Source organism: Momordica charantia (genome assembly GCF_013281855.1).
Source record: "Momordica charantia cultivar OHB3-1 chromosome 4 unlocalized genomic scaffold, Mcharantia_2.0 BLBB01000004.1, whole genome shotgun sequence".
Taxonomy (NCBI): Eukaryota; Viridiplantae; Streptophyta; class Magnoliopsida; order Cucurbitales; family Cucurbitaceae; genus Momordica; species Momordica charantia.
In genome coordinates this window covers 27464420-27490970 of record NW_028275162.1, presented here as the reverse complement: position 1 = coordinate 27490970, position 26551 = coordinate 27464420, and the positions used below count along the sequence as shown (strand labels likewise).

The window sequence follows — 26551 nt, the reverse complement described above, 5'->3', positions numbered from 1 at the left end:
GCAGCTCCTCCATAGTTATCACAAGTACTTCGTATTCCATACTGCATTAATTCTTGATTTGGCAAAAGATGACGAGAAATGTGGTTTTGATCCCTAGAGGGAAAGAAAATGTTCCATTTGAAGAAAACTCTTTCTTCTAAATGTTTCCTTCAAAAATAGGCAATCACATCTTTCACATCCGACTCAACAATCAACCCTTCAATCCAACGCCTTTTGATGGCTATTACTTCAGCAATTTCTACCTTCAATATTTCAGAAATCATTTTTGCTTCAACAACTGTTATGATTTCTTTTTTACCTCTTTGATGGGTATGTTGTTATTCTGGTCCAATAATTTCTCGAGGGGAGGGTAATTTAGAGAGAGGATAATTTAGATATTATCCAAAAAAGAATAAAGCTTAAATTTTGTCTTGAAAAAATTCCATATCCACACATTTTATAGACACACACATATATATAGATAGAAAATGGTATTGATGTATAATCTGCGTTCTCCTGTTCTGTATTTCTTTGAAAATTTGGTGTGTGTGTCTCAGAGCTAGCTTCAATGGAGAACCCCAATGCAGTAGTGAAAATTGTTGAAGTTTGTAAGGTGTCTCCATCCTCACCTTCTCCATCAAAATTTTCCCTTCCTCTCGCTTCCTTTGACTGGATTTACATGAAGTTGCCTCCATTAGAGCGCCTGTTCTATTATTCAATCCCTCATTCTGCCTCTGATTCTTCATTGTTTTTCCACTCAATTCTAATTCCCAATCTCAAGCACTCCCTCTCTCTCACTCTCAACCACTTCCTCCCTCTCGCCGGCAACCTCCTCTGGCCGGAAAATTCTCCTCTCCCCTCCATCCTCTACTCCCCAAACCACGCCGTTTCCTTCACCGTCGGTGAGGCCGATCTCGACTTCCGCCACGTTTCCGGCAGCCATCCACGCGAGATTCAACACTCCGGAGCCTTCGTACCCGAAATCCCATCATCCGACACTGCGGTTCCAATACTGGCCATACAGGTCACCAAGTTTGAGAATGGTGGGTTTTGCATTGGGTTTTCAAGCCACCATGTGATCTTTGACGGCAGAAGTTTCAACATTTTTGTGAAAGCATGGGCCCACGTTTCCAATTTGGGTGATGGGTTTCGTTGCTTGCCTCCTGAACTCACGCCTTCGTACGAAAGACCAGCCAACATGATTGGAAACCCACTTGATTTCGTTCCCAAAAACAGAACCTTGAAGTGGGAATCAGTCCATGAAGTTGAATCCAACTGGGTCCGAGCCACATTCCAACTGACCCCAACGCACATTCAAAAGCTCAAGAAAAGGGTATTGGAGAAGATTTCTTCTTCATCATCATCATCAGAAGAATTGCATTTATCAACGTTTGTGGTTGCTTATGCGTATGTGTTGATGTGCTCGGTGAAAGCAAAACAAGAGGAGTGCAAAGAATACATATATTTGGTGGTGACGGCAGATTCCCGTGGGCTGCTGAATCCGCCGGTTTCGAGCAACTACATGGGCAACTGCGTGGCGGGTTCGGCGGCGATGATGGAAGCAAGAGAATTCAGAGACAAATCAGAAGAAGAAGAAAAAGAGGTGTTTGCAAATGTTGCCAAGAAAATCAGCCGTGTGATTTTGGAATTGAGAGGAAGGAGAGCCGTGGAGGCGTCAAAGGTTTCGGAAGCACAGCGCAGAGAGTGGGCATCGAAAGTTGAAATCTTTATGGTTGTGGACTCCCCAAAATTCAAGTTTTATCAAACGGACTTCGGCTGGGGAAACCCGAAGAAATGTGAGGTGCTTTCGTTTGGGAAGAACAATATTTGTTTGACAGACAGCAGAGATGGAGAAGGAGGTGTTGAAGCTGCTCTCGTTTTTCAAAACCATCTTCAATTGGACATCTTTGCTTCTCTCTTTGCGCAGGGTCTGAATTAGATTACCACTTGGAGCTAGGTTGGGGCCACTAGCTTTGCACCTAAATATGTATCCAATCACGAGGGGAAAGATCGATTTTAACCTCCATGCTGTATCAATTTTTAATCTTAAAGCTTTTAATTTATTTTATCAAATTGCCTTTTAAATTTAATGTTGCAATATTCATTTTAAACTTTAAAAAATGTTGTAATTTTTATTCGGATAAGTAAAAATGGTTAAAGAAAGTATTGATCTCGTTATAAAATAAATTTTTGGGGTAGAATATCAACGTATCTTTGGTCCCTAAACTTGAAGATTGAATTTTATTTGGTCATCAAATTTCAAAAAGTCACCATTTGATTATACTTTTAGAAAATGGTTCTAAAAATTCTCTAGAATTGAGAGCATAAAGTGACCATTTTAAAGATTTTTATTCTCGTGATCGGAGCTTCAAATCGAGGAGTGTATCCACATATGACACCATGAAGTCTTCTGGTTGTTTTTCCATTTGGCTCTTTTGTGCTTGGCCTTCCTTCTTGCTTCAATTAAAAGGATTATGACTTCAATCTTAAAGTTTTGGAGAGGGATAAATAATAGTAAATGTATAAGAGATGAAAATTTTAAGAAAGAAAAATAAATTTTTGGAGAGAAATTTAAGCACCAAAATAAATAAGCTAAACTAGCTAGAGAGAAATATATGAAAGGAAAAAGTTGAGCATTATAATAAATGAGATTTTGAAAAACGTAAATCTATTTAAAAAAAATCAAATTTATTTAGAATTTCAAAAACGTTTTAAAAATACAAAAAAAATTATTAAACAAGCTTTTTTTTCAAATATCAAAAACCAAAATAGGAAACAAAATGTTCGTTTGATAAAACATTTTATTTCTTGTTTCTACTTCATCATTTTTAATAAAAAAAGAAAAAGTAGAATTGCATGACCCAACACTCGTGAAGATCAAACAATATATTCATATTTATGTTTGGTAACAAATTAAATATATAAATTTATTTTGATTATTTCCAAAATTTTATAGAGAATATTTAAAGTAAGAAGTAAGAAACCTAATTAGTTACCAAATTTAAAGGATTCTTAATAAAGTTTGGAAACTGAAAAAAAAATGGAGAGATTATCAAATTTGTCCTTAATTATCTAATATTTTGACCTCTTCATTAGTAGTGTACAAAGTTGGCCGACAAACCAATCCGATCAATCGAAACCGACTATATCAGTGTTGGTTGATCGATTTTCAACCCTTATCAGTCGAAAGTTGGTTTTATATAACAAAACCAAGATGACAGTTGGTCGGTCAGAAAAATACCCTCTAAATCGACGAATATATATTTAAAAAAAATCAATTTCACGTGTTAATTAGTGTGATTCACGTTGATTTTAACTTTTTAATTGCCATTCACCTTTCAATGGTCCATTTATTTTATTATTTTATATATGTATTTATTAATTAGTACATGTGGGCTGGGGTTCCAACTCTCATATTCTTCATCGGAGAAAGTATAATAAATAAATATACTTTTATACATAACTTTCATTTTTCTATCTATCCATTTTTCAACCTTCTCTATTTTCTCTTTATAATCTTGTTTCTTCTTTTTTATCTTTCTTTTTCTCTTCTCCATTTCAAGTTTCAGATCTATTTTTTTTCTCTCTCCATTTTCAATTAAAATTTATTTTCTTACCCTCTCCTCTTCTCTTTTAGTCTTTCCTTCTCACATTCTCAACTTCATATCTTCTTTTCCTTCGATGAAAACGACAACAATAAATATAATTTTTTTTAATGCAAAGGTTATGGATGGAGAAGAGGTACGTGAAAAACACAAAATGTCAAAAAAGAAAAGAAAGAAAGTTAAGTTTGTTGAAAACCGACCGATAGATGTAGATCCCACTCTTCATCACCTATCATTAATGATTTGATTTGAGTATCATATGAAAAATGTGATTCATGTGTACTTCTCCAATCTCGAGAAAAATCAACACCACACCAAAATAAGAAAAATGTGATTCACATGTTAGAGCAACACCGCACCATTAGAAAAGTGTGATTCACATTTGTCTAGTCTAGTTATTAAACAAAAGTGAAATAATATATTTATTAAAATTTTTATCTTTTAATAATCCTACACTTTAAAATTTCAAATCTAAAATTTGAAAAGTTCATTTAAATTCGCACGGCTTTACTTTTGGTTTCACCCAATAGGTTTCGGACTTTGTTTGCAATCACCTATCAAGTATCCTCTCAAATAGTCACTCATCCATCTACTTCCCTTTGTTTTTGCAATCACCTTATAAACCCAACATGGGTGGCGTTTAATGTTTTAATATAATCCTTGAGTTTGAGCCAAGTTTTTTTTTGCATATTCAACTTGTGCGCTGGAAGTTAAAAGTGGAAGTGTGAGATGGAAGAAGGAATATTGGTGAGAATTGTGGAAGTTTGTAACATTTCTCCATCCTCACATTCTTCATCGGAATCACAAATCTCTCTTCCTCTAGCTTCCTTTGACTGGATCTGCTTACGGGCCCCTCTGCTTCAGCGCCTACTTTTTTATCCACAAACACAAATACATGATTCCTTCACTGATTCCATCGTTCCCAAACTGAAGCGCTCTCTTTCTCTTACTCTCACCCACTTCCTTCCTCTAGCCGGCAGCCTCGTCTGGCCGGAGGATTCTACCCTACCCTTCATTCTCTATTCCCCCAACGATGCCGTTTCCTTCACCGTCGCCGACACTACCCATTCCGACTTCCACCATGTCTCCGGCCACCATCCACGTCAGATCAACGACTCTCTGCCCTTAATACCCACCGTCCAATCTTCCCATTCTCGCGTTTCAGTTATGGCCATACAGCTCACTCATTTTCCAAATCAAGGGTTTTCCATTGGCTTTGCCGTCCACCACGTGATCTTTGACGGCAAAAGTTTCAACCTTTTCTTGAAAGCATGGGCCTACATCTCCAAACTCATCGGAAACCAATTGGAACTGGAATTGGAATTTTGTCCTTTGCCTCCGGAACTGACCCCTTCATTTGAAAGAGGCCCCAATGTCCTTCGAAATCCACTTGATTTCGTTCCCAATCAAAGAAGCGTGAAGTGCTACACACAGGTTTTGCCTGCATCCAACTACCTCATTGCCACATTTCAACTCACCCCAACACACATACAAAAACTCAAGAAAAGGGTGTTGGAGGAAGTAGAGCAAGAAGAAGAAGAATTGCATTTATCAACATTTGTGGTGGCTTATGCGTATGCATTGATATGTTTCATCAAATCGAAAGGAGGGGAGTGTAAAGAATTTGTGCATTTTCAACTGGCTGCAGACGCTACTGGGTTGTTGGATCCGCCAGTTTCGAGCAACTATTTTGGAAATTGCCTGGCCCATCCGGGGATGCTGATGGAAGCAAGGGAATTTAGAGGAGAAAATGGGTTTTCGAAGATCGCCAAGAAAATTAGCCATTTGATTTTGGAACTGAGAACAAATCGCACAGTGAAGGTGTCTTCAATAGCCGATTGTATTCAATTTCATACCAAATACTTTTCAACAACTGAAATTTGTTCGGTTGCAGATTCGCCCAAATTTGAGCTATATGAAACAGATTTCGGGTGGGGAAACCCCAACAAAGTTGAGATGGTTTCGTTGGCAAAGAACGTGATTTCTTTGATAGACACCAAACCAGATGGAATTGGAGGCCCTGGAGTTGAAATTGGTCTCCTTTTTCCAAACCATCGTCAATGGGACGTTTTTGCTTCTCTCTTCGCCCAGGGTATTAATTAGTTCATTTGGTTTCTTTTGCTTATGTGCATCAAAATTCAAGTCTGCTATAGAATTTAAATTCATGACCTCTTAATCACAGATCGGTGTTGATTATTATTGAACTAAACTCATCTTTATTCAAAAATTTGTTTTTTAATCATTTCTTATGTTACTTTTCCACGTCACGTTTTTATTCAAGTCAATGGAAGTTAAACTTAAAAAATGAACAACCTCAACAATAAACAAACAAAAAAGTTACTAATACAACAAAAACGAGCGAACATCAAAAGAAACATCACAAACTTCATAAATGAGATGCAACACATAACGACTCATTAAGGAAATAGCTCACAACCAGAGTTTATCGAAAGTCGCGAGCGAGGTCAAACTTGTCCCATTAAGTAGTAGCACAATAGCACGAGTATAAATATGACTCTAAACAAGATGTAGAGTAGCTTGTTGCCAGACGAGAAGCATCCCATGTTCATTGAATCACATCATCTCTGTAAATATAAGAAATTTGACTCGTAGCATAATTAAATTTAACATACTACTTTTAAAATGTTGCATTTTTTAAAACAATATGGTATAAACATGACTTTTTTTTATCAGTATGATATTAAATTAAAATTTGAGTTTGATTTAGTTATGCTAGTTTAGCAAAATTTTCAAACTTAGGGCTACTAAATTCAAAAATTTGATCAGTGCTTTCATATACTAAAAACAAGAAATGCAAACCTAAAAATAGATTGTAATCAAATATTACCCAGTTTGAGAGTGTAACATGTTATCCTCAATTCACATTTCCATATAATATAATTTTTTTGAAATATGGGGAGAAAACAGATATTTCAAATTCGTAAGGGTGATAAATAAGATATAATTCCACCATGACCGGAAAGGCATAGGATTTTCCTTTGATTTCCACAACTTTTTAACTCTTCTCAGCCATGGAAGTTTAGCCAAAAGAATTCCTAGCAAATAATTATTTATGGATTATTTCTAAGATTTGATGACAATTTTTACCTTATAATATTAAATATAGAGTCACAAAATTTCTGTCCAATAAAAAATTAATAGAACATTAAAGATATGCACACTAGAGTTAGATTTTTTTAGGGTAAATTGCAAAAACCACCCCTGAAGTATGATTGTTGTTACAATTGTTCTAATTGTTCGCTTTGGACATAGCCCTCACGGCTTTGCTTTTGGTTCCACCGAAAATGTCTCATACCAATGGAGATAATTGTTCTCCCTTATATACCCACATGATCATTCCCTTACCTAGTCAATGTGAGACTTTGTTTGCAATCACCTTACAAACCCAACAAACTTTATTTACTCATGTCTATTCTCATCTAGTAAACCTCCAACCAAACGACACCGAGATGAGATTACAAAATTGAGGTGGATCCACAATTTGATTCAATTTCTACAATTTGGTAAATATTATTAGAGGGAATGCAAAATTTCATTGCCATACATGGTAAGTAAAGGGAATGCAAAATCTTTTTCACTTTGAATTTTTAACCCTTTCTTAAGAAAACTTCCACTCGTAACTCTTCCATACCTTTTTCGACCCGTTTTTTTTTGTTAAGATGTGAAAGTACATCTTTACAGGTCTTATAATATAAATTCTCACCAATACAAAAATATTCTTCAAATTTCTAACTCTTAACTATATTTATAAAAAAAATCTCAAATTTAAAAAATGAAGCCATAATTTCAACATCTATCTTTTCTAAAAAAAATAAAAATAAAAATCTCAAACTTTCTCTCATTGAGATTTAAGGTGAAAATCATGTAATTCCAGAAAATTTGAATTAAGTGGGAAATTTCGCACTTCAGACCCCTCAGGGAAGTTTTGGCGCGTTGGGAAGTTCTGCACAATTCATGCAAATCCCAGCTTGGGATAGCATAATCTAAGTTCAGAATAGCATATCCCAGCTTGGGATTATGCAATTCCAACTGAGTTTGCACAAGGATTAATACAATTTTACAAAATTGCATGAATTTTGTTGAGAGATTCATGCAACTTGGTTGAATACTTTTTTTTTTTCCTTATCTTGATGGATTAATCAACCATTAATTTTGTAATAATTTTCATATATATAATAAATGTAGGTAGAAGATCACCATTAATCCTCTTAGAATTTATCTTTTATGAAATTTCCAAAATTTGACTATTTTTATTAAAAAGGGAAAAAATTTGAAAAGGAAAGGAAGAAAAGGCTGATTGATAAATTAGAAAAGGGAGAGGATGTGAGGATATGTTGGTGAGAAGGGTTCGAAATTGTGGAGAAATTGATATTTTTATAATTTTACCAGAGTAAAACTTTGAAAGGAATCAAAAACTAGAATTGGAGGAGTCAGTTTTTTGAAAATGGGTAAAAAATCAAAATTGAATTACAAAAGGTCACAAATGCTAATTTCACGATATCTTAGTTTAAACAATCATTTTCAATCATTATAGTTAACTAATTTATTGATTTTTTTATTATTAATGTATATATATAGCCCGAAAGGTTAAGCTTACACATATACTGGCTCAATTTGCACGTGAAATGGTTGTAAAAATTTTGTTGGGGGCACGTGCATGACTTCGCTGTCCCACATACCCATAACAATTATGTGTATGAAATAATTATGATAATAAATAACATTGCTCTTATAGTTTGAGAAATTGAAAAATAATTTCTACCCACGCTTTCATTTTTCCATTTTATTTTTCATGTAATGTTTTGAAAAACTGCAATATTCTCATTTGAGTAAAGCTCGGTAGAAGTGAAATGCATATTTATTTTGCAATTCCAAGATTTTAAACTCATTTGCTTAAACTTGAATGGTTGGTTTATAAATCCTTTTTCGAACAAATTTACCTGCAAAATCTTCCATATCCACGCACACACTATATATATATTATAGAGGTAGATAATGGTATTTGAAACAAATTAAAGCTGTGTTCTTTCTTTGAAAATTTGGTGTGCGTCTGAGAGCTTAATTCAATGGAGAAAGGCAACGCAGTGAAAATAGTTGAAGTGAGTAAGGTGTCTCCATCCTCACCTTCTGTATCAAAATTTTCCCTTCCTCTCACTTCCGTTGATTGGATTTGCATAAAGTTGCCTCCATTAGAGCGCCTATTCTATTATTCAATCCCTTATTCTGCCTCTGATTCTTCATTGTTTTTCCACTCAATTCTAATTCCCAATCTCGAACAATCCCTCTCTCTCACTCTCAACCATTTCCTCCCTCTCGCCGGCAACCTCCTCTGGCCGGAAAATTCTCCTCTCCCCTCCATCCTCTACTCCCCAAACCACGCCGTTTCCTTCACCGTCGCTGAGGCCGATCTCGACTTCCGCCATGTTTCCGGCAGCCATCCACGCGAGATTCAACACTCCGGAGCCTTCGTACCCGAAATCCCACCATCCGACACTGCGGTTCCAATACTGGCCATACAGGTCACCAAGTCTGAGAATGGTGGGTTTTGCATTGGGTTTTCAAGCCACCATGTGATCTTTGACGGCAGAAGTTTCAACATTTTTGTGAAAGCATGGGCCCACGTTTCCAAATTGGGTGATGGGTTTCGTTGCTTGCCTCCTGAACTCACGCCTTCGTACGAAAGACCAGCCAACATCATTGGAAACCCACTTGATTTCGTTCCCAAAAGCAGAACCTTGAAGTGGGAATCAGTCCATGAAGTTGAATCCAACTGGGTCCGAGCCACATTCCAACTGACCCCAACGCACATTCAAAAGCTCAAGAAAAGGGTATTGGAGAAGATTTCTTCTTCATCATCATCATCAGAAGAATTGCATTTATCAACGTTTGTGGTTGCTTATGCGTATGTGTTGATGTGCTCGGTGAAAGCAAAACAAGAGGAGTGCAAAGAATACATATATTTGGTGGTGACGGCAGATTCCCGTGGGCTGCTGAATCCGCCGGTTTCGAGCAACTACATGGGCAACTGCGTGGCGGGTTCGGCGGCGATGATGGAAGCAAGAGAATTCAGAGACAAATCAGAAGAAGAAGAAAAAGAGGTGTTTGCAAATGTTGCCAAGAAAATCAGCCGTGTGATTTTGGAATTGAGAGGAAGGAGAGCCGTGGAGGCGTCAAAGGTTTCGGAAGCACAGCGCAGAGAGTGGGCATCGAAAGTTGAAATCTTTATGGTTGTGGACTCCCCAAAATTCAAGTTTTATCAAACGGACTTCGGCTGGGGAAACCCGAAGAAATGTGAGGTGCTTTCGTTTGGGAAGAACAATATTTGTTTGACAGACAGCAGAGATGGAGAAGGAGGTGTTGAAGCTGCTCTCGTTTTTCAAAACCATCTTCAATTGGACATCTTTGCTTCTCTCTTTGCGCAGGGTCTGAATTAGATTACCACTTGGAGCTAGGTTGGGGCCACTAGCTTTGCACCTAAATATGTATCCAATAATGAGGGGAAAGATCGATTTTAACCTCCATGCTGTATCAATTTTTAATCTTAAAAGCTTTTCATTTATTTTATCAAATTGCCTTTTAAATTTAGATTAATATTGCAATATTCATTTTAAACTTTAAAAAATGTTGTAATTTTTAAGAGAAATGCCTCCAAATGCTTTGTGAGCAATGGGCCCAAGAGAGGCCGGCCATAGACACCTATTCTCAAATTCAATAATAAAAATGCATTTTATCTCACCATTTATATTTATGTTTGGTATATGAATTTTTATTTTGTTAAAACTTGTATGTCTTGACATAGTTATTTAATTAAAGTAGATTTTTTTGTTGTATTAATTAAAGTTAATTTTGTGTAAAGCTTGAATTTACATTTTTTTTCCTTGTGCTAAAGTTCGTGGCGAATTAGCAGAAAAATGAATAGAGGGTAAAAACTGTGATATTTATCTAAATTTAAAGTTTAATTTAATGAAATTAAAGATGAAAATTAAAGGTAAAAATTAAAATTTTTCTCAATAATTATTTAAGGCCATGAAAATCTTGGAATCTACCAGTGTTATTGAAAAACAGTCCGACTGTGGCTACTTCCTCTATATATATGTGTGTTGTCTAAATTAGTCAGTTGATAAATTTACTTGTTAGTATTTTCTTTTAGAAAATAAAATTATATGATCAAACTTACCAATTAAATAATTAAAGTCGTAGACAAATTATTCTTGATGGCTAAGTATATAAGACTATTTTTCACTACAGAATAATTTCTAATGATACAAAAGTTAGTAACGATATTTCTGGAGTGATTAATATATTTATATTTATTAATATTATTATAATTTAAATTCTTAAAAAATCATATAAATATTTGAGAATTAATATATTTCAACGATTATATTTAACTATTTTTTTATTATTTATAATTAATTAATTTATATATATTTATTGAGATCAATGATTAATTCATGGGCATATATCATAATTATAAAAGATTTTTGTGAAACTTTAACCCAACTAACCTCAAAATGTTTTTTTTTTCTTTTGAATACAGTACAGGAATCGAACTCACGACTTGTGCATGGATTCTCTATCCCATTACCAATTATGATGTATGTATTAAATAATTTTATTAAAATATAGCTTTACATGATCTCACACCAATGATTGAGATGTGTAAATAACACTAGTATGAGTAATTTCATTTTTACCTCTTAGCATTTTTGTTTTTTGCAAGAATGATGAAGAAAAGATAGTCCAATAAGTTTACTTCTATTTTGGACAAGTCAACGTGAGTGATTAGTTAGTTCGTACTTCATTTGTATTCTCACCTAATTCGAAAATTGATTCAAAGAGAAAAAGCACCTATTATCTTCTACCTATTAATTTTATCGAAATTGTTTAAGAAAAATGGTTGAAAAATTAATTTCAAAAGTTGTGAATGAATTCGTGGAAAATGAATGGAGGGTAAACTTTATAATATTTATCTTAGTTTAGAATTTAATTAAATAATTATCAAATAATTAAAAAAACAAAATAATTATCAAATAGTTAAGATATCTTCATTGCACGTAATATGAAAATGTGATTAATGTATTATCCACTGAAGTTAAGAAAAAAGCAACACCACACAAATATATATATATATATATATATATAGTTGATCCTTTATGTTTGGAGATGTCATTGAATCCCAAAGGATGAGAAACGGTTGGTGTACCTTTAAGATGGAATAATACCTAATCTTTTAATTTTTTTTATTTTACCTTTAATAAATAAAAAATTCTTAATATTTTTTATTAAAATTAAAAACTCTTAATTGGGTCTCTGTGAGAAAAATATATACACACATATTTATTAAAAAATTTTGCAAAACATTGATGCATTATTATTTTATTAATACATGTAGAGGTTGCTACTTGCTACTGGACAAAATTGAGAAAATGAGTTTTTTTTTTTTCGTGAAGCAAAAATTGAGAAAATGAGTTGACCTGCTTTGCGATTGTGGGAGTGATAGTAGAGATGATTCCACCATGTGATCCTATCCTTGATAGCCAAAGTTTAAACCTTTTCTTGAAATCCATTAATGTTTTTTCTCCTTTGCCACCACAGCTATCATTGATTGCAATAATGGCTCAACGTTAATTATTTATTTTGATTGGTATTTACATAATATCGTAAAAATAATAATAATAATATAAACGTAATATTAATATTAATCTTACTAGCCCACATGTTGTTAGAACCATCCGATAAGTCAATCTATAGCCATAGATCTCAACATTGGTATGACGCCTTGTCTAAGGTTCTTCAATGGGTTTCCGAAGATCGCCAAGAAAATTAGCCATCTGATTTTGGAATTGAAAACAACTCGCACAGTGAAAATGTCTACAGTGGCCGATTATGTTCAATTTCACATCAAGTACTCGTCAACAGCTGAAAGTTGTTCAGTTGCAGATTCGCCCAATTTTAAGCTCTATGAAACAGATTTCGGGTTGAGATGGTGTTGGGAAACAACATGATTTCTTTGATAGACACCAAAGATGAAATTGGAGGTCCTGGAGTTCAAATTAGTCTCGTGTTTTCAAACCATCATCAATGTGACGTTTTTGCTTCTCTCTTCACCCAGGGTATTGACTAGTCTATTTGGTTTCATTTGCTTATTTGCTTCTTTGTACGTAGGGTGTAGAATTTGAACTCGCAACCTCTTAATGATCAATTATTGCTCAATTAAACTTATGTCGGTTCAAAAATTTGTTTCTTATGTTAGTTTAAAAATTTGTTTCTTATGGTATTTTTTCCACATCACATTTTTATTCAAGTCCATGGAAGTTTAATTTTAAAAATGAATAACCTATGTCGCAATATGATCGCGATGCGGAGCAGCCAACATCCTTTATGTTGAAGGTGTGATTGACCATCCAATAAGAATAAAGATATATAATGGGTCATGTGTGTAAATTCAGATCGAGTTCAGGTGTCATGTGGATAGGGAAGGCACCCTACAACACCCATAAAAATGGTTGCCAGTATTTTATTTTTAACTTCATGCTCGTTCCAAGTTTGAAGTACCATTTGTACAAATCAAAACCCCCTTCGTTACATGATTTCTTTTCTTCATATATCTCGATAATTGATCTATGGAGCAATTACTTAGAAGTACATTTTGTGCAACAACCCTTCCTATCTGATAGAAAAGGAGCCCATGATCCTGAACCGATCTTACCTGGGATCACAAATACCACAAAAGGTAAATTGGGTTTCTGTTTTGCATGTTGATGGAATGGAGTCCACAAATTATTGTCAATAATTCTAGGGCTTTGATCTCCTTATTTCCCCTGATTTAGTAGTTTCCGGCCAAAATAATCTCTCCCCTCCAGTCACGAACAATCCAACCCAAACCACCTACGTAATTGTTGAGGTGATTGATTTTGTTTTTTTATAACTGTAGAAGGAAAAATTGTATTTTTCGACATAGAGGTTAAAACATAGGACATCCTACTCTAATACTTTGAAATCCTAATACAGGCTTTATGTATAGATCAAGGGAGCAATGGGAGACGGAGAGGAGGGGTGAAGGAGAAGAAGAATCGTGGAAAATTCCATACCTGAAAGCTTTGGTTTAAATTAGATATACAAATAAAAACAATTTAGAGAAAAAAGAATTTAGTGAGGATAAGTTAAAGACAGAGGAAAGTTTAAGTTTTGAGAGAAAAACATGTAAGAGAGAAAAGAAATTATAGTAGGAACATAGTTTTAGACCTAAAAAAATTTGAGATAAATTTGTTATAGAAAAGTAAAGTGAGTGAAAAGATAGAAAAGTTATAGCAAAAGAAAATTGAAAAGGAAAAATTTTATATAGAAAAAAATTGGAGATATATTATATACGAAAAACAAATTAAAAATAAAAATAAAAGTTATAAGAATCCAAATTTGAGAAAGAAAAAAGAGTTTGCAACGATATTTAGATAGAGATGAAAGTTTTAGAGAGAGATAAATAATAATAAATATTTAACCGATAAAAATTGTAGGGTAAGAAAGACATAAATTTTAAACAGAAATTTAAGCAAAATTTTATATTGAAAAAGAAATTAGTTAGATTGAAAGTTAATGAAATTTTGGAAACATCAAGTTTAATTTTCTTTTTAAATCGGAACAAAAATTAATTATCAAACAAGTAATTTTCTAAAAACCAAAAATAAAAATAAAAGTTATATTTTGTCCTCTTCCTCCTCCTTGCCTATCCATCATTGATGGATTTAATTTGAATATGATATGAAAATGTGATTTGTTAAGAAAAAGAAACACCAAATAAAAATAATAATAAAAAAAATAAAAAATGAAAGATCTCTCACTGAATCCCAAATGGACGAAAAAAACTTGGAATATTAGTCCAAATGGGAGGAAACAAGAAGACTAATCTTTTCGTCCACTAATTTAGGGGTGAACATCGGTCGGTCGGGGTCGATTTTTGACTAACCCCGATGTCGAAAACCGACATAGTCTGTTTCGGTCGGTCGAAAACTTTTTTTTTTATCTCTCTGTACAAACCGACCGTTTAACCGACCGTTTCGGTCGGTTTGGTCGATTCTTAAGAGAAATAAGAGTTGTTCAGTGCTGTGTGATTGGAATGCAGAGAATAAAGATAAAAAAAGGGAAGAGAGGAAGAAAAAAGAGAAGATAGGTGGAGAGAGAAAACATGAATGAAAAGAAGAAATGAGATGAGAAAGAGAGAAATTGAAAAAGAAGGAATGACAGTAAAGGAGCCACGTAGGTTGGAGAAGAAAAATGGGTTAAAAAGTAAAATATAATAATAAACAAATAAAAGTAAATATTTATATATAATTATATATTCCACGTGAATCATGTGAAATAGCATTTTTTTTCTTTTACATTTTTCACCCACGTGGCTTTTTATTAGCCATTCCCTCTTTCTTTTCAATTCTTTTTTCCCTCTCTTTTTCTCTCCAACCTTCTCTTTCTCAGTTTCTCTCGTTTCTTCTCGTCAACTCTTACCCCTTCTTTTTTTTTTTCATTCCATCTACTCTCAGTTACCATTTTTTCTCTAATTCCTCTCTTGCAGCTCTCTCGTGGAAGGCTGGAATGAAATTTTATTATATTTTTTTTCTTTTTTCTTTAATAAGTCGGTCGGTCGGTTCATTTGATATTGGCAGAGCCAACCGACCGATTCATCTTTTAAACCGACCGGTCGGTCGGATCGATTTTTCGATCTTCTATGCTCACCCCTACACCAACTGATCCCTTCATTATTTGAAAGAGGTGTCATGTCCTTTGAAACCCATTTGATTGCAATAATTGGCTGAACAATTTTTTTTTGCTCTTTTGAGTACAACATCTAAAGGTGGAATCGAATACACAATCTCTTGATTGAAGATATATGTTAATTATCGGTGAGTTATACTCGTTTTTGACAATAATTGGCTGAATATTAGTTCGAGTCATATGTGACTTTTTGAGTTACAAAAATCTCCATATGGAAGCTAAATGTATGAATGGATTAATTATTTGTGGCATATTACTAGTAGTTATGATCTTTTGAAAGCAAGAGGTCGAGTTTCAGTACACTAGTGCAATAAAGGTTAGCAACATCTCCTATGCTCTGTCCAAATATTTGGATGTGGAACGGTTAACAATAAAGGAAGGTCTCCTTCACGTTCAAATTCTAGATCTCACATAAGTAGCCTATGAATCAGACTGCCTAGAAGCAATTCATATTTTTTAAAAAAAGAAGAAGACTTGGTTCAAAGAATGTCCGAAGAAAGTGGTTGTTTTTATCAAAAGAAGCGATTTCATCTCACTTTTCTATTATGTTGTCTTCAAGCTTTTCTCAATGCCTTTTTAATCTTTCAATGTTTGTCTGAGTTTAAATGTAATCCAAGTGATTTTTTCTTCTAATGAAATTTTATCTTTTCTTAAAAAAAAATTACATGTCAACCTAATCAGGTTTTTAGGCTGTATAGCCATTTTTCCCACATAGGATTTGTTTTTACCCATTTTTTTCAAAAGTTAAGTTTTCTAGACTTTGTTGATATTCCCTAATTTTTAGATTTCCCCCATTTTTCTTTAAAACAATGCATTTTCTCTTTCTTATAATTTGAAAACTTTATTCTTCTCTCTTCCCAACACAACAAAAAAAATCTCTCTTTTCTTCTTTTTCTACCCATTTTTCATTTTATTCTCTCTCACTCACTCCCCATTTTTGTTTTATGTTGTTCATGAAAACGTTCACAAAAAATAGTTTATGGGTTTTCTTCCAACTTCATGAAACTGTGGGTACTGTCGAGTCTTCCATTGTGAGCGAAAGAAATATAAACCAAAACTAACAAGATTCAAGACATAGATCGAGATCTAACGGAGAGGGAGAGAAAGTGAGATATGGGTAAGAACGAAAAAGAAAACAAGATCTGAGAGATTTGAGCGAGCGTGGAGCAAGATCTAACCAAGAACGTTGATCTTGAACGAGATCTGAGAGACGTGAGCGAGCGCGAGATCTGAGCGAGAGCGAGATCGAGAACTGAGCAAGAGCGAGATCGAGATTAAGATCTGATCGAGAGCGAGATTGAGATCTGATCGAGAACAAGATGAGAGATGAGATGAGATAGATGTAAACGTGGGGTAGGGGTATGAGAAATAGAAAACAAACTAGTTTCTTGGAAAATTGGGGTTTCTAGCCCCATTATATAACTCATATGGATTTTTGAACCCTTTTTAAAAAAAACTAATTTGTGACCCGTTCTAATTTGTGACCCCTTCCCACTTTTTGTCTTTGTAAAATTACCAAAATATCCTTGTTTATTTTAAGTAAATTTATCCACCAATCTCTTCTCCCAACCCTTAGCATTTTTTTTTTAATTTTGAATCTAATATAGATTAATTTATTACTTAACAAACGAATCCATACAAAAAAAAAATCTGAAAATTAAATTCTCCAAATAAGTAAATTAGGGTGAAAAAAAGATTTGCATGATCCAAGAATAAATGCATAAGATTTGTTCGGAATTAATTAAAAAAAAGATTTGCATGATTCAAGAATAAATGCATAAGATTTGTTCGGAATTAATAACAAAAAAAAAATTAAGGTTTCATAAATGTCGTGCCAAAATTGCATTAAATGCCCGAGATTTAATTGACAATAAGGGCTAAAAGAAACTGGAATTAAGAGGAGGAAACGCAAAAAAAAAAAATTTGGAATTTGGGATCTCGGACCGGGATGGGAGGATCCCGGTCCGGGTTAGAAGGATCCCGGTCTGGGATTGCAGAATCCTGGACCGAATAGTAACCTGGTCCGGGATGGTTCAATCCCGGACTGGGATCCTTCTATCCTGGATCGGGATCCCAATTTCCAGATTTTTTTTTTTTTTTGCATTTTCTCTCTTTTTCTCTCCTCTTGGCTATCAATTAAATCTCGAGCATTTAATGCAATATTGTCCCAAATTTTTTGTAATCTTGACTTTTTTGTAATTAAATTCGCCCAAATTACGTAATTATGTACGTTTTTTTATTTTTTCCATATTAAACTTTTAATTTACTATTTGAGTTAGATATTTTTTTTAAAAGTTAGATTTTTTAGGGTTGGAATTAATTATTGTGAGAAATTTGTGGAGGGAATAAAGATTTGTAAAGAGATTTGTGGAGGGAGATGTTGATTTTGAAACATGAGGGTACTACAGTAATTTTACATTTAAAAATTATGAAATTATTAATAAATAAGGAAGAGTGGGGTCATAGATTAGATTTTTTCAAAATAGGGTCATAAATCCAAAGTGAATTATGGGAGGGGTCAAAATTTCAAATTTTCCTAGTTTCTTTTTAGAGGGAGAGAAAGAGGGTGCGAGTAAGAAAGATGAAATTTAATTTTTATGTTGAAAAAATAGAAAAAGATGGAAAAATAAAATAATAATAATTAAAATTAATTCCTCTCTCCCTTCCTCTAGCTCACTCTCTTCTTCCTCTCTCCTCTCTCCCTTCCTCTGACTTACTCTCTTATTCCTGTCGCTCTTCTCCTCTCTCCCCTCTCTCCCCTCTATTCTTCCTCTCACCCTCTCTCCTCTCTCCTCTCTCCTCTCTCTCACCTCTCCTCCTTTCTCTTCTCTTCTATTCCTTTCTATTAGTTAAAAAAAAGAGAGAAAAATACCTATAGCAGAAGAAAAACAAGAGAGAAATAATAAAGTAATGGAAAATTAGATAAAAAAACAAATCTAGAGAATGAGGGAGGGAAAAAATTCTGGAAAAAGGGGAAGGGAACAAGATAGAGAAATCTAAAGAAAAATGAGTAGGGGCAATGAAAGTAATTGAGATCTAAAGTGAATCTAGAAAACTTAAGTTTTGAAAGAAATGGATAAAAACAAATCCTCACTTTGGAAAAAAAAAAGGCTATACAACCCAAAAATCCACAATAGCTCTACTATATATAATTTCGACAAAAGATTAAGAAGTTCAAATGACTGGTTCCAATCCACACCAATGATTACATTGATCAATATTCGTGCTTGGTTCTGTTGGATTTAGCCGGCCAGGTTTTTGAGAGCAAGAGAGCTTAGGGAAGAAGAAAGTTGAGGTGAGAGGTGGGTTCACAAACATCGCCAAGAAAAATAAGCCATATAATTCAATTTCACACCAAATTACTCATCAAGAATTATATTGAAAGTTTTTTTTTTTTTTGACAACTTGAATTGAAAGTTGTTTGCATTTGGAAATTAAATCTTTTTTGTAAAAGATACGGGGTTATTTCATTCACGTATCGGTACGTGAGAAACACACAAAAAAACAAGAGATGAGATGACTAGAGAAAAGTGTTTCAATTCAGGAAAATGGTACAAATATCGTAATTACAAAACAAGTTAAACTTTGTAGACCAATAAGAAGCTAGAACCTTGCATCTTTTCAAAGTTGAGAGCACAATTTGAAAGTATTAGAGAAAAGTGTATTGTATTTTTTTCCTAGCCAAATTTAAAAAATTGTTCAAGGTGCTTAATAATATATTTGTAAACTAGGATAGTTATCAAATAAATATTTATTTTAATCTAAAAATGATTAATTCATTAGTATATATGTTATAAATTTTGTAAAATTATTATTTTACAATCTTATATAATTTATAATATATTGTATTTAACGTGTTTTAATTTTAACAAAAATTAAATAAGTTTATAACATGAAGTATTATATTTATTAAAGTTTTTATCCTTTTTAATCTAATTCTACATTTTAAAGTTTTAAATTCAAAATATGAACAAAAGAAAACTCTCCGTTCTTCATTCTCCAGTAGCTGAATCCGTTTATTTTGATTTAGGACATGTAATGGATCTTGAAGGACTATTTTCACATTTCCTTAACCAAATCCTCGCACATTAGGATTACTCGTTCATGTGGTTGATCAAGTTTGATAGATTCGCTCTCTAAAACAATAAGTTCTAGTTGTGGAGGGATAATATCATTGCAAACCCTGAGATATTATTAGAACAAAGGATGGAAAAAATCGAACAAACAGAATCAATGTGTTAAACTTTTTGACCTTGCATCGACCATCCAATGGATTATGGACTAAACAACCACTTTTATTATTTCTCTTTTCTAAGTTATTTTAAGTCCAAATAAAAAAGAAGAAGAAACTGGGGAAGGCGATTTACTATCTTTAACTAAAAGAGTGTCATCAAATACGGAATTCTAAGAAGACAACTATTTTATTCGATCATGAACGAGAAGGTCTTTCCAAAAACCTATCCTCTGTTCGAATTGTATGTTCCGCAACTTGCCTGCATGCGCACTTTAGGTGGAGGGAGAAGAAGTTTTTACTATTTGGATTGCAAAATTCAAAAACAATTTTAATAAACAAATATGCCTAACACACTTAAATCTGGATTTAATAAATGTCAAAACAATAAACAGAATGTAAATTGTATACTAAACAAGCAATTAGTATAAGGATTTTGAACATTCTTTAAGGATAGTGTTGTGGGTGACGAACTTACATGGATTCTTATGCACAAAGAAAGGGATAAGAATTTCAGGTATTTGATTGGATGAATGGATTGCCATTAATCTTTTTCACTGTCAAAATCTCCCTCAATTACAAAATTTAAAATAAATAAATAAATAGAGAAAAGTAAAGTTACCTAAATCAAAAATACGAAAAATATTAATTATTTTAAACTTGTAAAATTCTTAGTTATTAAAAAATTGAATCGTGGAGAAGGTTGGGTCATGGTGGGACATGACCATGTCCCTCTAATTAATTTTGGCTCTGCATGTGGTGGAATTATCATATCACTAATTTTATGAAACCACATCAATAAACCAAAAAGCTAAAACCTTAGAAAGAAAAATAATAATGATAAGAGGGAGAAAAGTTTGGGAGCCATTAAATTCTAAAGGAAATAAAAAGCAGAATGATATATTTTAGATAGAGTTGGAAAGTTTCAGGGAGAGATGAATAATAATAATAAATATATAAGAGATGAAAATTTTAAAAAAAGAAAAATTAATTTTAGAGAGAAAAATTAAAATAAAATTTTAGAGTGAGAAAGAAATTAATTGGAGAGAAATATATGAAAGGAAAAAAGTTGAGCATTACAATAAAGAATGAGATTTTGAAAAAGCATAAATCTATGTTTTTTTTTTCAAAATTAAGTTTATTTAGAATTTCAAAACATTTTAAAATATAAAAAAATTAAATTAATTATCAAAAAAGCTTGTTATTCAAATATGAAAGATTAAAAATCAAAATAGAAAAAAAATATTATCAAAACTGGTTTGTCCCAGTGATAATTGTTTATGTTTCATCATTCTAATTAAAAAAAATGATTAAATAATATTTATATTTATGTTTTGTAATAAATTGGAAATGTAAACTTATTTCGATTGTTTCCAAAATTTTTAAGAATATTTTTTATAAAGTGAGAATCAAGAAACATAATTAATTCAAAATTTATAAGATTCTTAATAAAATTGAAAACGAAAAAGGGAAACAAATTTCTAGAAAATTTATCTAATATTTTGACTCTTCATCACCTATAATTGGTTTGATTTGAGCATCAAAAAATTGATTCACGTGTTGTCCAATCTGGTCGAGAAAAAGCAACACCCACGTTGAAAAATGTTGAGAATGAGGCCAAATAACAAAATAAAAAAGGGACAATTTTGTTGGGCGGCTAAATTTTGACACACATTTTAAAAGATGATCATTAGTTCTTAATTTACCTTTGATCATGTTTTTTTTATTTCTCATATTCAACCCAAACAAACTTTATTGTAAATTGATTTCCCTAAGATTATGGTGCATATATATATATATATATTTATATATTTGTTATTGAGAAAAAAAAATCCTAAAATCAAGCATTTGTTTGTATTTTACTTCACATGTATATTTGTCTAAAATAAATTTTAGTATTTTAGGAAAGGGTTAAATATACTTTTGGTTTTGAAGATAGGTTTCTATTTGGTTTCTAGATTTAGAAAATAGACAGTTTACTACCGATCTTTAAAAATTGGTTCTAAAGGGTCGCTAAAGTCAAACTTCCGTCAGTATATTTAATAGAAAATGATGTAGCAAACATATAATTTGAATTTGGACATATAATTTTTTTTTGTTCCCGTTCACATTTACCAAATATTTTAGTGCTGGATGAGTTTATGTCTCAGATCAGTTTGCAAATTGTTTTCTGTTTTTTTTTTTGTTCGTATTAAAGGGGAATGTGAACCGGAGAGAAGTTGAGGACAGTAACTCATTGGAAAGCTGATCTAATTTGGCAAAATAAGCAAAATCAAGAATTAGAAGAGAAATTTGTAACCCAAAAACAGTACAGCTAAGTAATCATAGTCATGGGAGAGAGGTTCATAGAGGTGGGAGATAGGGGAAGTTTTCTTAAATCAACTAATTTGGTTTTTTTTTCTTTTTTCAATAACCCACGAATGTCACGTCATTTACCATGATAATATTAGCGAATGTCATATAATGCTTCAAATTTCCACGTCACTATTTGTTAAATATGCTAACGGAAGTTTGATTTCAGAGACATTTTAGAACCATTTTTTAAAGTTCGGGAACTAAACTGTCAATTTTTAAAATTTAGGGATCAAATAAAAATTTAACAACTAAAAGTGTATGTTGCCCTTTAGGAAAATATATAATTAGCATTTTTTAAAACAGTCCTTGTCTCATGTGGCGGATGAAGAAATTTTGTGGCACGTGTAGAAATTTTGTTGAGGGGAGACTTGATACTGATTTATAAATAAGTAAATAAAAGTATGACTTTTAAGACACCAAGATTATTTTTGTAATGTTCTACAAACTTAATTTGGAATATTATAATTGTTTATGCAAGGATATGCACAACAATGTATTTCAGATTGCAGCTCGAACTCGGCCTCCGGACCGATCTGAATACTTGGGCGGACCTGCACAAAAAGGTGAGCACTCCGACGATCAAGTCAGTATAGGTCGAATTCCCAATTTAGTTCGAGGTCAGAAATCATCGTACCTGATCGTGGAGTGAGGTCCTCTACTTATGGGTGGTAGTTCCGCTAATCTCGCGACGGTTACACCCGGTAATCTCGGGACCGTTGGTTACACCCGGTAATCTCGGGACCGACGGTTACACCCGATAATCACGCCGCTGACAGTAGCTCACATCGGCCCCTATCGAGCTTCCCGGTAGGTCGGACCTCGGCCAGGTTCACCTCGGGCCTCATACTTAGCATCTGTCAACGCTAGTGGTGGTGATCTCGGCGGTCCGAGCTGGGCATGACTCATGAGTCATCTTGGAGCACCAATAAGGGTCCTCCACGTGTCCAGGGTATTCTCTTCCCCAAACATTGGCCCCCTCTCTGTCTGGTCCGATCTCGACCTGGCAGGGAAGTTCATTCGACTTGCTTTGGACGCGTGGCGACTTCCTATTCGTGGGAAAATATAATCGTTGCGGTAGATTTATCGTCGGAATATTCAAATATTCCGACGCTTCGGATCTTAGGGAGGATCCTAGCCGCTCGTTGATTACACGTGTACGGTGGGGAAATTTTTCCGACGAGCTATAAATACCCCTAATCCTTCAGGTCATACCTTACGTTCCCTGAATTCTTGGAGTTCGATCTGAAGGTAGCTCAAACCCTTGGTAGGTCGGTCTCTTCCCTCACTTTCTCTTTCGAACGTAGTTGCCATGTCGTCCTCTTTTAGCAGCAACTTAGGATCCAATGAGGATTCAGCTCGTAGGTTAGAGTCCGAGCTCAAGAAGATAGAAAACTTTAGGTTCTCCGATGACGGGAGGATAGTGATGCCTCCACCTCGGGTCAGGGTTTGGAATACCCTTCTAGGCTACCTGAGCACTACCTCGGATCCCTTCGTAGAGGGTTCGCTATCCCTGAGAACATCCTCCTTAGGATTCCGGAGGAGGGGGAGAGAGCTGACAATCCTCCAGAGGGATGAGTCACTCTCTACTTCAAAATGTTTGAGTACGGCCTCAGACTTCCCCTTCACCCTTTTGTCCAAGAATTTCTCTTCGGGTGGACGATCCTGAGGCCAGGATGGGCGGGACGTCCGATGTGACGACACGGTTCAGAGTTGAGCCGTCAAGTTCTGGGGTGAGGGACCAGGTGTCCCGCATCTCGGTCGCAAGTTTGTAAGTGACCCAGGGTCCGTTCTGCAGAGGACCATCGACTACGCCGCTGAGGTAAGATTGGTGTTTTTGCTCAATTTACCTAACAGGTAGCTCAGTCTAACTTCTTATTTGTACCTTTTGTCAGGCGTTCGTTGCTTCCATTCAATCGGCTCTGGCCGTGAAGGCCGAGCTGGATGGGAGGGAAGTTCTGGCAGCGAGGGAGAAAGAGGAATTCTCTGCTGCCTTGGAGGCTGCTTCCTCCGCCATGAAGGATGAGCTGCTGAAGGCTCACTCTGAGGTGGAAATTTTGAAGGCCGAGGTGGAGACACAGGCCGAGCTGCTGAAGAAGGAAGAAGACAAACGCAAGGCCCAGCTCCGAGCTACCCATGCTATCACCAAGGGCTTGGAGAAGGAGAAGTTCCAACTCCTCAAGGAGAAGGACGACATGCTCCAGGCGCTTGAAGCGAAGGAGCGTCTCAGCAATGGAGCCCTATTGGAGGAATCGTTTAGGCAACATCCTGACTTCGATGGATTTGCCAAAGACTTCTCTGACGCGGGCTTCAAGTTTCTCATGAAGGGCATTGCTTCCGACATGCCTGACCTTCAGATCGATCTCGGTGGTCTGAAGAAGAGGTATGCTGAGCAGTGGGCGTCTGGGCCTAACGGCACCCCTGGCCCCCAAGCGTTGGTGGATAAGTACGTCAGAGATCTGGACTCTGACTACTCCGACCTCGAAGAGGATCAGGTCGACACCACTCAAGAGGGCGCTCCTCAAGCAGGCTCTTAGGCGACCACCCTTCAAGAGGCTTTTCGCTGTCTTTCTTCTCTTCTCTTTTGTTTTTTGTTTGTAAGTGTAAGGGCAGAGCTGCAAGGTCTATAAGCCTTGGCTCTGCTCCCCATTCAATAAAGAAGCTCCCATTTGTTTTTACTTTATTGTTGGCAACATCTTTCCTTTCTTTGCTTTTTCTTTGAACTGCAGCCAATGTCACCTCGCACCTCTTACTTTTGAGGTCGCGCCTTCAATTAAAATAATTTGAAAGTTTGAATTTGAATCTCTGTCTAGCATTCAATGCATTGCACCAACTCTGGATTTTTTAACATCGCACCCTTAACTTAAAAACGTTAAAAGGCTAAAATCCTAAGTTCGCAGCTGTTCTTCATATCGTACATCGTACCCTCAGGTTCGGAGGCTTGATCATTTTGAACTTTTCACATCGTCCCTTTACCTTGAAGGTTTGAATTTTATGTTCATCAGTGGTTTTGGCATCGCACCTCGTACCCTTAGGTTTTGGAGGATTGAATTTTAATCGACTGCTGGAATGTGAATCGCGTGGGAGTCCGTGGCCCCCATTTAATTTCTGGTCGAACTCGGAATCATGAAATTAAATCATCACATTTATTCCGATCATAATTCTTTTGAAACAGTTTTTACAGATCCATTGAAAATCCTTTTGGCATTTCAAGGATAATAACGCTTCAGGTGCTCCGCGTTCCACGGGTGCGCGAAGACGTCTCCTTTCAGATCAGCCAATACGTACGTCCCAGGTCGGACTATGCCCTTGACCTCAAACGGGCCCTCCCAAGTCGGATCAAGGGCACCCACATGGGTTTGGACCCTCCCTAAGACCAGATGTCCGACCTGAAAGGTCCGAGGTCGAATGCGGGCGTTGTAATGTCTGGCCATTCTGCCCTGATATTCCGCCAGGCGTAGCTGGGCCATTGCTCTTCTTTCTTCCAACAAGTCGAGGTTGAGGAGCAGCTCTTCCTCATTTGCCGTAGGCTCGTAATGCTCTACTCTGTCAGATGGCATGCCGATCTCAACCGGGACTACAGCTTCGGAGCCGAAGGCCAGGGAGAACGGGGTCTCACCCGTCGATTCTCTTTGGGTGGTCCGGTACGACCATAGAACCTCTGGTAGCTCCTCGGCCCACCTGCCTTTCTTGGAGTCCAGTCTAAGTTTGATGCCTCGCTTGATGATCTTGTTGACTGCCTCCACCTGCCCATTTGCTTGCGGATGTGCGGGGGACGAGCTAAGGTGACTTATGCCAAGCTTGCTGCAAAAGTCTTTGAACTTGGCGTTGTCAAACTGCTTCCCATTGTCTGTCACAATGGCCTGCGGTATACCAAAGCGACATATGATATTTGTCCAGACGAAGGACGTGACTCTGGATTCCGTTATGTGGGAGAGCGCCTCGGCCTCGGCCCACTTTGTGAAGTAATCCACAACAACCACAGCGAACTTGGTCTGGCCTTTGCCCAAAGGGAAAGGACCAATGATATCTACCCCCCACTGCGCGAATGGCCACGGGGCCGAGATGGGGGTGAGCAGCTCGGGAGGTTGGTGGATTATGGTTCCGTAGCGTTGTCAATTGTCGCAAGTTCTAACGAACTTCTTGGCGTCATGGCTGAGGGTCGGCCAATAGTATCCTTGTCGGATCACTTTGGCTGACAGCGACCGGGCGCCTGAGTGATTGCCGCACACTCCTTCGTGGATTTCTCTGAGGACGTACAGGCCCTCTTCAGGGGTTAGGCATCTCAATAGAGGCAGGGAAAAGCCGCGTCGGTACAATGCTCCACCTCGGACCACGAACCGAGCTGCTCGCCTTGCCAACTTTCTACGCTCCTTCGGGTCTTGTGGTGAGTTGCCTCTAATGAAGTCCGCAATCGGGTCCATCCATAAGGACTCTGGAGCGCCGATCTCCATCAGATCTGGCTCTGAGATCGAGGAATTATCTAAGATCTCGACGGGGACCGACCTGGCCAGGTCGGTCTCGTACGCCGATGCTAACTTGGCCAAGGCGTCAGCATTAGAATTTTCTGCTCGGGGAACCCGGCTTACTTCGT

The 26551-nt window shown here is 35.7% G+C and overlaps 3 protein-coding genes across 3 annotated transcripts; all 3 read left to right on the top strand.

Moving 5' to 3' along the window:
• Positions 1-261: 261 nt before the first annotated feature.
• On the top strand, positions 262-2069 carry LOC148212094 (phenolic glucoside malonyltransferase 1-like). The gene has a single exon (XM_088122451.1). The coding sequence runs from the start codon at positions 548-550 to the stop codon at positions 1916-1918; it is 1371 nt and encodes a 456-aa protein (XP_087978577.1). The 5' UTR covers positions 262-547; the 3' UTR covers positions 1919-2069.
• A 2053-nt stretch (positions 2070-4122) lies between these two features.
• Positions 4123-5793, top strand: LOC111006474 (phenolic glucoside malonyltransferase 1-like). Its single transcript, XM_022278437.2, has one exon. It carries the CDS (start codon positions 4314-4316, stop codon positions 5685-5687), a length of 1374 nt encoding a protein of 457 aa, XP_022134129.1. The 5' UTR covers positions 4123-4313; the 3' UTR covers positions 5688-5793.
• Positions 5794-8587: 2794 nt separating this feature from the next.
• On the top strand, positions 8588-10340 carry LOC148212093 (phenolic glucoside malonyltransferase 1-like). The gene has a single exon (XM_088123192.1). The coding sequence runs from the start codon at positions 8672-8674 to the stop codon at positions 10037-10039; it is 1368 nt and encodes a 455-aa protein (XP_087979318.1). The 5' UTR covers positions 8588-8671; the 3' UTR covers positions 10040-10340.
• The last annotated feature ends 16211 nt before the right edge of the window (positions 10341-26551 follow it).

Coding starts and splice junctions, on each gene's coding strand:
- LOC148212093 (XM_088123192.1), top strand. CDS start 8,672: ATGGAGAAAGGCAACGCAGTGAAAATAGTTGAAGTGAGTAAGGTGTCT.
- LOC111006474 (XM_022278437.2), top strand. CDS start 4,314: ATGGAAGAAGGAATATTGGTGAGAATTGTGGAAGTTTGTAACATTTCT.
- LOC148212094 (XM_088122451.1), top strand. CDS start 548: ATGGAGAACCCCAATGCAGTAGTGAAAATTGTTGAAGTTTGTAAGGTG.